At 41.0% G+C, this 12,263-nt stretch overlaps 1 protein-coding gene across 4 annotated transcripts in view; it reads left to right on the top strand.

Moving 5' to 3' along the window:
- The window catches only part of Spast (spastin), a 48,009-nt gene that overhangs the window by 17,017 nt on the left and 18,729 nt on the right, over positions 1-12,263 (top strand). For 2 of the 4 annotated variants that reach the window (XM_021149272.2, XM_021149273.2), the window contains exons 4-7: positions 1,408-1,503; positions 8,349-8,536; positions 9,893-10,026; positions 10,258-10,351. In XM_021149272.2, coding sequence (XP_021004931.1) covers positions 1,408-1,503; positions 8,349-8,536; positions 9,893-10,026; positions 10,258-10,351 — 512 coding nt within the window. The remainder of the gene's footprint in view (positions 1-1,407; positions 1,504-8,348; positions 8,537-9,892; positions 10,027-10,257; positions 10,352-12,263) is intronic. The other 2 variants (XM_029471301.1, XM_029471302.1) reach the window with 1 other exon arrangement.

Consider the following 12,263-nt stretch of genomic DNA (forward strand, 5'->3'; position numbering starts at 1 on the left):
CCCCTGTGCTGCCGTTAAACGTGGATTCATTGGCTTGCTAGTACAGAAGAAAACAAACTTTCCTTCAGCAAAGAAAAAGGTGATCCCTTGCGTGGGTGAGACAGGTTACATAGCTCATGTATGTCACTCAGGAGCATGGCTGGAGCCCTGCATGTAGGTTACTGCCAAAGTTGGGGAGCAGGGTTAGGGCTACAGCCCTGCTCCTGGAAGCGAAGCATCAGCCTTCCTACTCTGGGTAGCAGGCTGGGACTCTGTCTGTCTAGGGCTGTTACTTGAGATGGAGTAGGGTTGAAACACATCTTTTCATTGATTAGTTACATCTTACAGGCACATGACACAGAATTTTAAAGTATAACTACCATCTCTTCCATACTGTGCCCAAGTGACCCATTTCTGTAACATCATTGTCTTTGGGTTCGTTAAGAGGTGACAACTGTGTGTGTGTGTGTGTGTGTGTGTGTGTGTGTGTGTGTTCACAAACAGTAGGATACAGAACACATAGTTCATCATGCTGGTCCCCTTGCCCTGTGGCATTTACTTTTAGCTAAATATGACCTTGTTTCCTTGTGTGCCATTTTTAAGTTTGACTTCCTCTTAAAAATTCCCTTTTATCTTATATTGTACTGCCTCTGTAAAGTGGAAGCAATACTGTACTTCCTCTGTAAAGCCTTTTTTTCCAATAGGCTCTTTGTAGTGTGCAGTCATTTAAAAGTTATGCTATATTGGGCATGGTGGTGTGGGCCTTTAATGCCAGCAGATCCCAGTGGGTCTCTTGAGTTCAGAGCCAACCTGGTCTACATAATGAGTTTTATGACAGCCAGAGCTATATAGATAGACCCTGTCTCTAATAATAGTAATAATAATAACAATAATAATTGTCATCATCAAATACAGTTATGCTCTAAATTGCCAATTATATTTAATTTGTTTGTAGATAACAAGAACAATAGGCATAAGCTGGGCATGGTGGCTTTAACCCTAGCACAGGAGGCAGAGGCTTTCAGATTGCTGAATTCAAGGCCAGCCTAGTCTACAGAGTGAGTTCCAGGACAGCCAGGACGACTTAGACCCTGTCTCAAAACAACAACAAAACCATAGTCACTTTTTAATTTGCATGTCACTATGGTAACTTAATAAGCAGCCATCACTTGCTGCTGATAATAGTGGTAAGTATCTTAGCTTGCCAGACTGATTAAGGTTTATTTTCAACATAGCCTTTCACATGTTAACTTCTGTAACTGTTGATAGGAGTGCTTACTAATTGCATATTTTAGAGAATATTTCATATATCTGCACAAACTTCAGTTTGACACCTTTGTAACACATTAATAATTTTCCACGCACATTTTATTTGTTTATTTTCCTTTTTTGTTTATTTTGTTCTTTTTAACCCCCTCTGTTGCATAGAGAAGCTGCAACCAGTTTTGCAATTTTCCAAGTCACAGACGGACGTCTATAACGAGAGTACTAACCTGACATGCCGCAATGGACATCTCCAGTCAGGTAGGTTTAGGGCAACTAACGCAAACTAAAGCTTGCATGCCAGATGAATACATCTTCCTTACCCTATTGTTGATTTACTGTGCAGAAGAAGGTGTGACTGTTTAGTTTTCACAGGATCAGTAGGAAATGCAGTATCCTTATCGTTCGTAGTGTCTGAGTGCCTGACAGGTTTAGTAGACCTACTCTAATTATACTATTTGCATTTTTTTCCAACTTTCTACTTACAGAGAATAAAATATGGGGAAGTGGCATCTACTTACTGCCTAGCCCACTAGCCCTTGAAGAGTCCTCAATAAATCTGCTCTTTTAGAAAAAATATTTACATGTATGTATATATGTATATGTGTATATGTGTGCTTGTGAACATGTTTGGAGGGCAGAGGACAACTGAAAGAAGAGATTCTCTCCTGCCACCATGAATGTCCTGGGATTAAACTCAGGTTGTCAAGCTTGGCAGCAAGAATCTTTCCCACTGAGCCATCTCACAAAGCTTCCTTCGTTGTTGTTGTTGCTGCTGCTGCTGTTGTTGTTTTGGGGTTTTGTTTTTGGGGCAGGGTCTTACTATGTAGCTCTGCTTGGCTTAGAACTTTCTATACATACCAGGAGGCCTTCACTTCCAAACATCAGTCTATTCCTGCCTCTTGCTTCCCCACGGTTGGAATTACAAATATATTTACTTAATTGTATTTATCTGTTGAGTCAGGGTCTCACTATGTAGCTATGGCTGGCCTGGAAAACTCTATAAATTAGGCTGGTTTCAGCTCAGAGATCTGTCTGCCTCTGCATCAAAGACTGGGATTAAAGTTGTGCACAACCACACCTAGGCTGTTCATTCCTTTAAATGCTGAAAATATTTTCATTTCTGGGATTCGTCTTCTTTTTCCTCTCCCCTCCCTCAACCCCCATTCCCTTCTCTTGAGACAGGGTTTCTCTGTGTAGCCCTGGCTGTCCTGGAACTCACTTTGTAGACCAGGCTGGCCTCAAACTCAGAAATCCACCTGCCTCTGCCTCCCAAGTGCTGGGATTAAAGCAAGTGCTATCCATAGCTGGCAGTGTGGGGGCTTTCCTTTTTGTGTTTTTCATATGGAATTTTTACTGTTTTGTTAAATAGTGTGTATGTGTTTTCATATGAATAATATGAATTGCTTTATCATGGTACCTGTTAGACACTAAAGCTTTACATTCCAAGAAGATACATTTTAATAGTGTCATTGCTATGGAGTAAATCTGCATTTACTCCATAGTAACTTTTGCTTACTACTCTGATTAAATACATAAGAAAAGAAAGAATTCAAAGCCTTTGCTTTGTTCTGGTCGAAGAAACTTCATAGTTTAGGCTTCCTGGGTCTCAGTTGGTTTTTGTTTGGGTTTGGTGTGAATTTTGCCCAGGCCTTTAGACATGCTACAAGGTAGTTTGCTTGGTTGCTGGTTTGGTTTGGTTTTGTTACTTTTTCAACAGTAGTTTCATGCCCAGGGCTATGGGTTGAGGTTTTCTGAGACAGTGTTTCCACCTCTAGCTGGAAGTTACTCAGCAGCTCAGGCTCAAGTGCTTCTCCTCTCTGACTCCCGAACAACTCATCACCCCCACCTTACCCAGGTTTGTACTTCAATTTTATTATAGTAAATATAACTTCAAGTTGTAGGGTGTAAACTTCAGGTTAGACTGTGAAGTAGCTGCTGGTTTTTATTCATTTATAGGAAGCAAATTTGAAAGTTTACTTCTTAATTTTACTTAGTTTTTTGAGCACTAGGGAACTCAACCAATGCCTGACACATGCTACTCAAGGCTCTGACACTGTGATAGATCCCTGGACCAAAGATGAAGGAAGGATCTATTTCTTTGGCTAGCGTGTGCGTGTGTGTGTTTGTGTGTGTAGTTTCTTCTTTTTGTTTTTTAAAACTTAGTTATCTGTGTCTGAGCATTTGGTCTGCATCTCTGCCTTTGCACCATGTCTGTGCCTGGAGGTAAAGATGGCTTTGAGTTTCAGTGTGGTGCTGGGAATCAAACCCAGGTTCCTTCTGGAAGAGCATCTAGAGCTAGAACCTGCTGAGCCTTTTTTTTCTTTTATATGCTAGAGATCAAACCCAGAGCTCTTGCATCTGTTAGGCAAGCACCACAGCATTAAGTGATATCCTCAGCCTTCTAAGGTTTAACAGAGAGGATAGCTGGGCTTTGTGGGTAGAAGCAGGCCATCCGCATTGTGTCCTGGTCCATCTGTCCATCCCTTCAGGAGAGCTCTTTGGTTTAGTCCTACAGTGAATGGCTGTGTCTTCCTCTATCTCAAGTATAGACAAACATTTTGCCTGTTTTATTTTGAATAGCTGTGATATGTTATTAGAAACTATAAAACAGCAGGATATAAAGAGATACAGAAATAGTTAGGTTTCCAAAAATACATTTTGAGATTCTGATAATCCTATCAAGATTAGAAGTAGGCCTGTCTCTCTCTCAGGTCTGGTGACATGCCTTTGCCTTAAGTCTGTTGCTTTGTGCATATGCTGGACTCCATTGCATTTCTCCATACAAAGAAAGGGGTGTCAGCCTTCTCTTCCTGGGCTTATTTTAATATATCAGATTCTGTTTTATTTCAAATCTCTAGAGAGCTCAGCTTCTAACTGTGCTTTCTGGAGAGAAAATGCTAACCTCACAGCTAGTTTCTACAGCACTGGTGTAATAAACACCAAAGTGGTGAGTGAGCCTTAGTGTTATTGTTATATCTGGAATACTTGAAATATTTTACTTGCATGAGTTATTTCATCTCTTTTCATAAGTGTTCACACCAAAATCTACTTATTAATACAGTATGTTATCTATAGTATCTAGTTTTAACTCAAAATTAATAAATGTCCTGATTTTACATATTCTCTTAAGTTCATTCTCTAGCCTTCCTGTTTACTTCCCAACCCTCTATGATGGAAGCCTGGTCTGTTCTACAGTTCACAGTCTTCCTGCCTATATTTTTAACATCCGTGTGTGTGTGTGTGTGTGTGTGTGTGTGTGTGTGTAAAATCATTTTGTTTGCATCTGTGCCTTTGCACTGTGTGTGTGTGAGTATGTAGACCAGAGACTGGTGTTGGGTAGGTATCTTTTTCAATTACTACCTCTCATTGAATCTAAAATTATAGGCATGTGCTAACGCACCCACCTCTTAAGTAGCTCCTTTGATAAATCTATAAACTATCTTTCTAGTGTTTAAAAATACCTTGAGCTGGGCATGTAGCTTACTAAATGCTGTGCATATGTGAGAACTTGAGTTTGATTCCCCAGCATCAAATATAAAAAGGAGAGCATAAAAACAATGATTTAATGATACTTCCCTGGAATCTCACTCTAATCTCCTCCACCTGTCTGTGGCTTCAGTTCCTGGATTTTGGTTTTCTCTATCAAACATAATTCTTTGAAGCACGGAGGGATGACTCCGTCATTGAGAGCGTATACCCCATGCAGAGGACTGGAGCTCTGTCCCTGGCAGCAGTGTCCAGTGGCTCCCAGCTTGGAGCATCCAGTGCTTTCTTCTGGACTCTGGGAACTGCAGCCACGTGGATGGATCCCCCTGTGTACATAATTACGTTTTTCAAAGATTCAAAACGTTCTGGGCTGGGGACACAGCTCATCAGGTCCCCAGATCAGCAGGAGATTGGCTGCTCTTCTAGAGTACCCAGCTTTAGTTCCCAGGCCCTGAATGGCATCTCACAAGGGTCTGTAACTCCAGTTCCAGAGGACCTGGCACCCCCACACAAACATGCATTCTGACAAAACACCAGTGCAACATAAAATAAATACATCTTTTAAAAAAAGAAAACCTGAAAAGTAGACAATAGTCAAGAAAGTTCTCTTTCTCTCTCTCATTCCCCCCCCCCCCCCATCTCTGTCTCTCTCTGTGTCTCTCTGTCTGTCTTGTCTCTCTCATTCTTTCTCATGTGTGTTGGACCGTTGTTGGGTAGGTATCTTTTTCAGTTGCTACCTCTCACTGAATCTCATTGATGAAAACTCATTACCCTGGAAGCTCTGGGTCTGCCTACCACTCCCTCCCCTGCACTAGGATTCATTTTGGGGGCAGGGTCTCATTTATCCTAGCTGGCCTTAAACTTGCCTGTGGTTAAAGATGGCTTGTACTGCCACACCCAGTTTTATGTCCCCACCCAGAGCTTCCTGCATGCTAGGCAAGCAGTCTGCCAACTGAGTTACATCCCCAGCTCCTGGCGTAAGTTTTGGTTGTTGTTTCTTGGTATTGAGCATCCAACTCAGGGTCTTAAAACATTCTGGGCTTTGTCTGGACTACTGCTATATCCTTAGCCATTCTGACATTTGTTATTTTCTCACAGTAGTTCTCTGTAAAACTTTTTCTTTCTCTCTCTCTTTCTTTCTTTCTTTCTTTCTTTCTTTCTTTCTTTCTTTCTTTCTTTCTTTCTTTCTTTCTTAAGATTTATTTATTTATTATTTGTAAGTACACTGTAGTTGTCTTCAGACACTCCAGAAGAAGGAGTCAGATCTCATTACGGACGGTTGTGAGCCACCATGTGGTTGCTGGGATTTGAACTCAGGAACTTAGGAAGAGCAGTCGGTGCTCTTAACCGCTGAGCCATCTCTCCAGCCTTTCTTAAGATTTCTTTATATGTGTGATTGTTTTGCCTGCATATATGCATGTGTACTATGTTCATGTCTGTTGCTCATAGAGGTCAGAAGAGGGTGTAAGAGCCACAGGGACTTGAGTTATGGCTAGTGTGAGCTGCACAGTGCTGGACCCACACTCAGGCTCTCTGTAGTAGTAAGAGAGGTCTTAACCCGCTGAAAGTTCTCTCTAGCTCCCCTCCCCTTTTTTCTTTTTTTAAAGGAAAAAATATTTCTTATGTTTGTAAGTGTTTTTTCTGTGTTCCTTGGACATGTAGTATCCACATAAGCCGAAAGAAGATGTGAGATCCTACAGACTTGGGTGGTTATGAGCTGCTGTGTGGATGCTGGGAACTGATCCAAGTCCTCTGCAAGAGCAGGGAGGGCTCTTAGCCACTGAGCCATCGCTCAGCCTCTTTTTATTAGTATTAATTATATGTACAAGTATAGGTTTGCACAGGTGTGTAGGGGTGCTAGTAAAGTCAGAGGGGTCAAGTTCCCTGGGAGTCAGTTCCTTAAGCTGGAGTTTGAAGTGGTTGTGAGCTGTACTGAGAACTAAACTTGGGTCCTCTGCAAGAGTGTAGTAAGTGTTCTTAACTGCTGAGCCATCTCTCTTGCCCTGTGTTGATAGTTCAAGGCAGTGAATCCTTCATCTTAAAACCTTTGGAGAAATAGCAGTACTTTATGATTAAAATAATTCTAGCAATCATAGTCGTTTATGTTCTAGGAGAATGATCCAAGCTAATCCAGACTGAGTATAAAAATGTCAAAAATGTGTTGTGAATGATCACAATGTAATTAAATGGCCCGGTTGGTCTAGTATTTAGGCTATACATCCTGCTTGTCTTAGGGATCCTATTTGTCTCCCAGTAGCAGTTTACAACTCATTCTGAGTGTAAGGATGTCAGTGTCAAATTCCCTGGACAGTTTTTTAAACTTGGAATTTTACTTGTTTCAGACCTTGTAATGATTAGGTTGAGATAAACAGTTTGGTTCTCCAAATAAACAAACCGATTCCCTCTACCTGTTTAAGAGTTCTTAATTTCAAAAGCAAAACAAAGGCTCCTGCCTCTTGACCAGTCTAATTTACAGGGCAGTTTAACATTCTTCTCTTTGCTCCCCCATCCTTTTGAGAGGGTGTTGCTATGTAATGTAGTCTCAGCTGGCTTAGAACTCTGTGGGTAGACTAGGCTGCCCTGGAATTTGCAGGGATAGCTCCTGCCTCTACCTGCCGAGTGTTAGGATTATGGGGTTATATGTGCCACCATGTCTGTCTTTTAAGACAGGTTATCTCTCTTATGTAGCTTTGTATGTCCTGGGACTTACTTTGTAGACCAGGCTGGCCTCAGATTTACAGAAATTCACCTCCTGAGTGCTGGGATTAAGGATGTCTACCACTGTGCGTGGCTTGCTTTTTCTTTATCTTAAAGATAGTTTCACACTCTGTAGCCCAGATTGGCCTAGGACTCATATATAGCCCAGGTTATTATTGAAGTCATGGCAGTCTTTCTGGCTCAGCCTCAAGAGCACTGGGATTATAGTTTGAGCCACCCTATTTACCTGGCTTATAGTAAACATCATTATTAATAAGATTTTTGTTTTAGAAGAATATAAAGTTGCAGCTGGGTGTGGTGGTGCACGCCTTTAATCCCAGCACTTGGGAGGCAGAGGCAGGTGGATTTCTGAGTTCGAGGTCAGTCTGGTCTACAGAGTGAGTTCCAGGACAGCCAGGGCTATACAGAGAAACCCTGTCTCGAAAAACCAAAAAAAAAAAAAAAAAAAAAAGAAAACTAGAATCTACAACAGGAAAGGGGGGTAAACCTAATAACCAAATCTCTGTTTTCAAACTGTTCCCAAGGCATCCTGGTTTACTTTCTAACTAGGATCTTATTCTGAGGTATTTCTAAATTGAAAAACCTTTGATATGGGTCAATGAAATGACTTGGCTGATAGGGGCACTTCCTGTACAAGCTTGGTGGCTTAATTTCCACCCTGGGTCCCACGTGGTGGGAGGTGAGACCCAAAGCCCAAATGTTGTCTTCTGACTTCTACATTGCCATGACTTATGCACACTAACACACACATACATACATACATACACAATAATAATAAATAAAACTTGTTAACTTCTGGTAGTTTGGTTTTATTTATATGAGTATTGTTAATTGTTATTTTTTATACTTAAAATCAAAGTTTCTAATCATGATGGCTGTATTTTTTTTTTCCTTAATAGAAAGTGGAGCAGTTCCGAAGAGGAAAGACCCCTTAACACATGCTAGTAATTCATTGCCTCGATCAAAAACTGTCCTGAAAAGTGGCTCCGCAGGGCTCTCCGGTCACCACAGGGCGCCTAGTTGCAGTGGTTTGTCCATGGTTTCTGGAGCAAGACCGGGACCTGGTTCTGCAGCTACCACACATAAGGTACTCTACACTAGTGAGTGTAACATGTTTTCAAGTAGAAAACTTGGTTAAGCTTGCTTCTTTGTATTAGTTCTCTATAATACAGAATTGATTGGTTTCCACAGTGTTACATATAACTTTTTAATTTGCAAAAACTACTTGCTATTAAATACCTTAATTTAGTTCCTTTGAGAATAATTAGGTATTTTATATTGTTTACTTCCCAAGTCTTTTTAGTGTAATGTTGTATTTGTCATCTTTTTAAAGAGTATGTATAGTGTTCTACCTATACGTGTGCCTACATGCCTGAAGAGAGCATCAGATCTCAATATAAACGGTTATGAGCCACCATGTGGTTGCTGGGAATTGAATTCAAGACCTCTGGAGGAACAAGCAGTTCTCTTAACCTCTGAGCTGTATCTCCACTTCTCTATATTTCATTTTTATTCTAGTTTTAGATGTCAGATTATATCAGTCTTATAACATTAAATATATCTAGAGTTTTGTTGTAATATTTTTCCCCCTGAGACAGCCTAGAACTGTCTCGGTAGACAAGGCTCTAGGAAGAATCAAAGTTATATGACTTCTCTTATCTTGGCTTTAAAGATAGTTTTCTTTATTCATGTGTGTTTGTGTATACACCTGTGTGTGCAGTTGAAGGTCAGAAGAGGGCATTAGGTGTCTGCCTATTCCTCTGAGAAAGAATCTGTGCTCCAACCTCAAGCTTGTATTCTCTTGACTAGGCTGGAAGCCAGCAAGCCCCAGTGATCATCCAGTTTCCCTTGCCTTCAGAATTGGAGTTCTAGGCATGTACATGTTATGTGAATGCTGCCACCCAAACTCCAGTCCTTAGAACTTTGTAGTACAAGTTCTTAACTGCTGAGCCATTTCTCTGTCTTGCCTTTGTCTTTTAATAGTGACTTAATCTCTGGATAAAATCTGTTATATTGGCCCTCTTCATGCCAAATTTTGTTCTATACTGAATATAATTTTGGGCCAAATAATCTTTAGAGTCTTGGTTCTTTTTTTCTTTGAGTCTGCTATGTGTGGAGACCAGAGGTGGATGTCAGATAACTTCCTCAGCCACTTCCCACAGCACCTCTGGGACTCACAGTGTGCTAGAGCAGCAGCCTGTGGGCTCCAGGAGCTGCCTGCTTGCCCTGGAGAGCTGGCAGCAGATGTGCTCCACATGCCCGCCTCATGTAGTGCTCAGGATCTACACTCAGGTTCTTACAGTTGTACAACAAGCATCCCACTAACTGAGCCTCTCAACAGCTTCATATTTTCTTTTGTTTTTTATTAAATTCTCTTAATATTTATGGTGATTTATCAGTGAGAAGTCTAAGTTGTTTCACATTAAATTTTGTGTCCTTCAAGGGTACTCCAAAACCAAATAGAACCAACAAACCTTCTACACCCACAACTGCAGTTCGGAAAAAGAAAGACTTGAAAAATTTTAGGAATGTGGACAGCAATCTTGCTAACCTTATAATGAATGAAATCGTTGACAAGTAAGTTCAGCCTAGTACTTCAACTTCTGTTTATTTTTATTTATAAACTACATATGTGTTACATAATAAACATTTTGTTTGCTTTCATGCTTAATTTTTATGGTTGTTTTGACGAATTTTGCTAATAAACAATATTCTTAGTTAACATGAAAATGACTGTTAGGCTAATACGCCACATTTAAGTACCTGGACAGTGCTTCTGTTGTGAGACTCACTGACTGTGTTTCCTAGTGGGACAGCTGTTAAGTTTGATGACATAGCCGGGCAGGAGCTGGCAAAGCAAGCGCTGCAGGAGATTGTCATCCTTCCTTCTCTGCGGCCTGAGGTAAGGGAGGGCCGCGTTGGCAAGTAACTAACTCATCGCAAGTAACTCGAGGGTCAGTGTGTAAGAAAAGCACACTGAAGCCTGAGGATGGACCAAGCATCAGCCGAGGAAGCTAAAGCAGGGGGTCGTGGGCTCCATGGGGAAGTCTGGACCAGCCTCGGCATGACCTGTCTAACTCCTCCCTCACAAAAAGGCATTCACATTGGTTATGGTAACTTCTTAAAGGAGATGAAAATGATTATAAGATATTCTGAATCCATTTTTAACTTTTATGAGTCAAGTAGAAAGTCATGATATAGTTTTTATTAAAAAATTGAGAGATTAGAAATTGCTTCTCCTCCCCACCTCCCCATGCTGAAGTTAAACCTAAGGCTTTGCAAGTCAGATGGCTACTACTGAGCCATACCCCAGTCCCAAGATGCAAAACTAAGAACTTTAAACTTGTCAGGAGTGGTGGCTCGCACTTTTAATCCTAGCACTCAGGAGGCAGAGGTAGGCAAATCTGTATGAGATCGAAGCCAGCCTTGTCTACAAAGCAAGTTCCAACATAGCCAGGGCTGCTATAAAGAGAAAACCCAGTCTTGAAAAACAAAACCAAAAAACCTTTAAACTTAAAATAACCGAACAAAGGGGAAATTCAGATAAAATAATTCTTTAAGTCTGAAGAGCAAGTAACTATTTTCAGTGTATTAATTTGCCAGGATATTAACAGCCAGCGAATAATGTGGGGGGATCTGGCTTACCTCATATTTGCAGTCATTAAAGGAAACAGAAAATCATTAAGTTACTAATTAAAGTTTGGTTTGTGCCAGGCAGTGATGGTGCATGCCTTTAATCCCAGCACTTGGGAGGCAGAGGCAGGCGAATTTCTGAGTTCGAGGCCAGCCTGGTCTACAGAGTGAGTTCCAGGACAGCCAGGGCTACACAGAGAAACCCTGTCTTGGAAAAGACAAACAAACAAACAAAAAAGTTTGATTTGCTGTATATGGCACTGTTGTGTAATTTTTCAAGTTAACTAGCATAATTATCGTATTTCAGTGATAATGCAAGATATCCCATTTATCCCATGAGTACCCATTTCTGGATCACAGTCTTATTTCTGGGTCATAGTCATGTCAACACTAGTGGAAGTCCATAGACTGTATGGCTGTCTTCCTCAGTCCTCTGTGTCCTCTGTGGTGTGTGGCACCTATGGACACCGACCAAACTGGAAGTTATTGCTAGGAATTGCTTTTCCAGTTCATAGGTTTTTCGTTTTCCTTCCTGCCTTTTTGTTTCTAACGATTTATTTATTTATTTTACGTGAGTCCACTGTTACTTTCTTCGTACACATCAGAAGAGGGCATCAGATTCTATTACAGATGGCTGTGAGCCACCATGTGGTTGCTGAGAATTGAACTCAGGACCTTTGGAAGAGCAGTCAGTGCTCTTAACCACTGAGCCATCTCTCCAGCTCTCCTTTCTACTTTTTTTCTTTGTTTTTCTTTTCTGGGTGAGGTTTGAAAATATTGCCCAAGCTGGGCGTGGTGGCGCACGCCTTTAATCCCAGCACTCAGGAGGCAGAGGCAGGCGGATTTCTGAGTTCGAGGCCAGCCTGGTCTACAAAGTGAGTTCCAGGACAGCCAGGGCTATACAGAGAAACCCTGTCTCGAAAAACCAAAAAAAAAAAAAAAAAAAAAAAAAAGAAAAAGAAAATATTGCCCAGGAAGGCCTTGAAATCATGGTTTCCAGGAGTTCTTTCTCCCTCAGGCTCTTAGTAACCAGTAACTCCTACCACCAGGCCCACTTTTGTCTACTTAAAAACTCTTTTAGTTAGTGTTTATCATTCCAAGTTATGAAATCACCAACCAGTTTGACTGGTAGTTACATTTTTGCTAATACTCAAAATTAGAGTTAAGACAGGGACAGAAAA

This window comes from Mus caroli, chromosome 17 (genome assembly GCF_900094665.2).
Source record: "Mus caroli chromosome 17, CAROLI_EIJ_v1.1, whole genome shotgun sequence".
NCBI classification, from domain to species: Eukaryota; Metazoa; Chordata; class Mammalia; order Rodentia; family Muridae; genus Mus; species Mus caroli.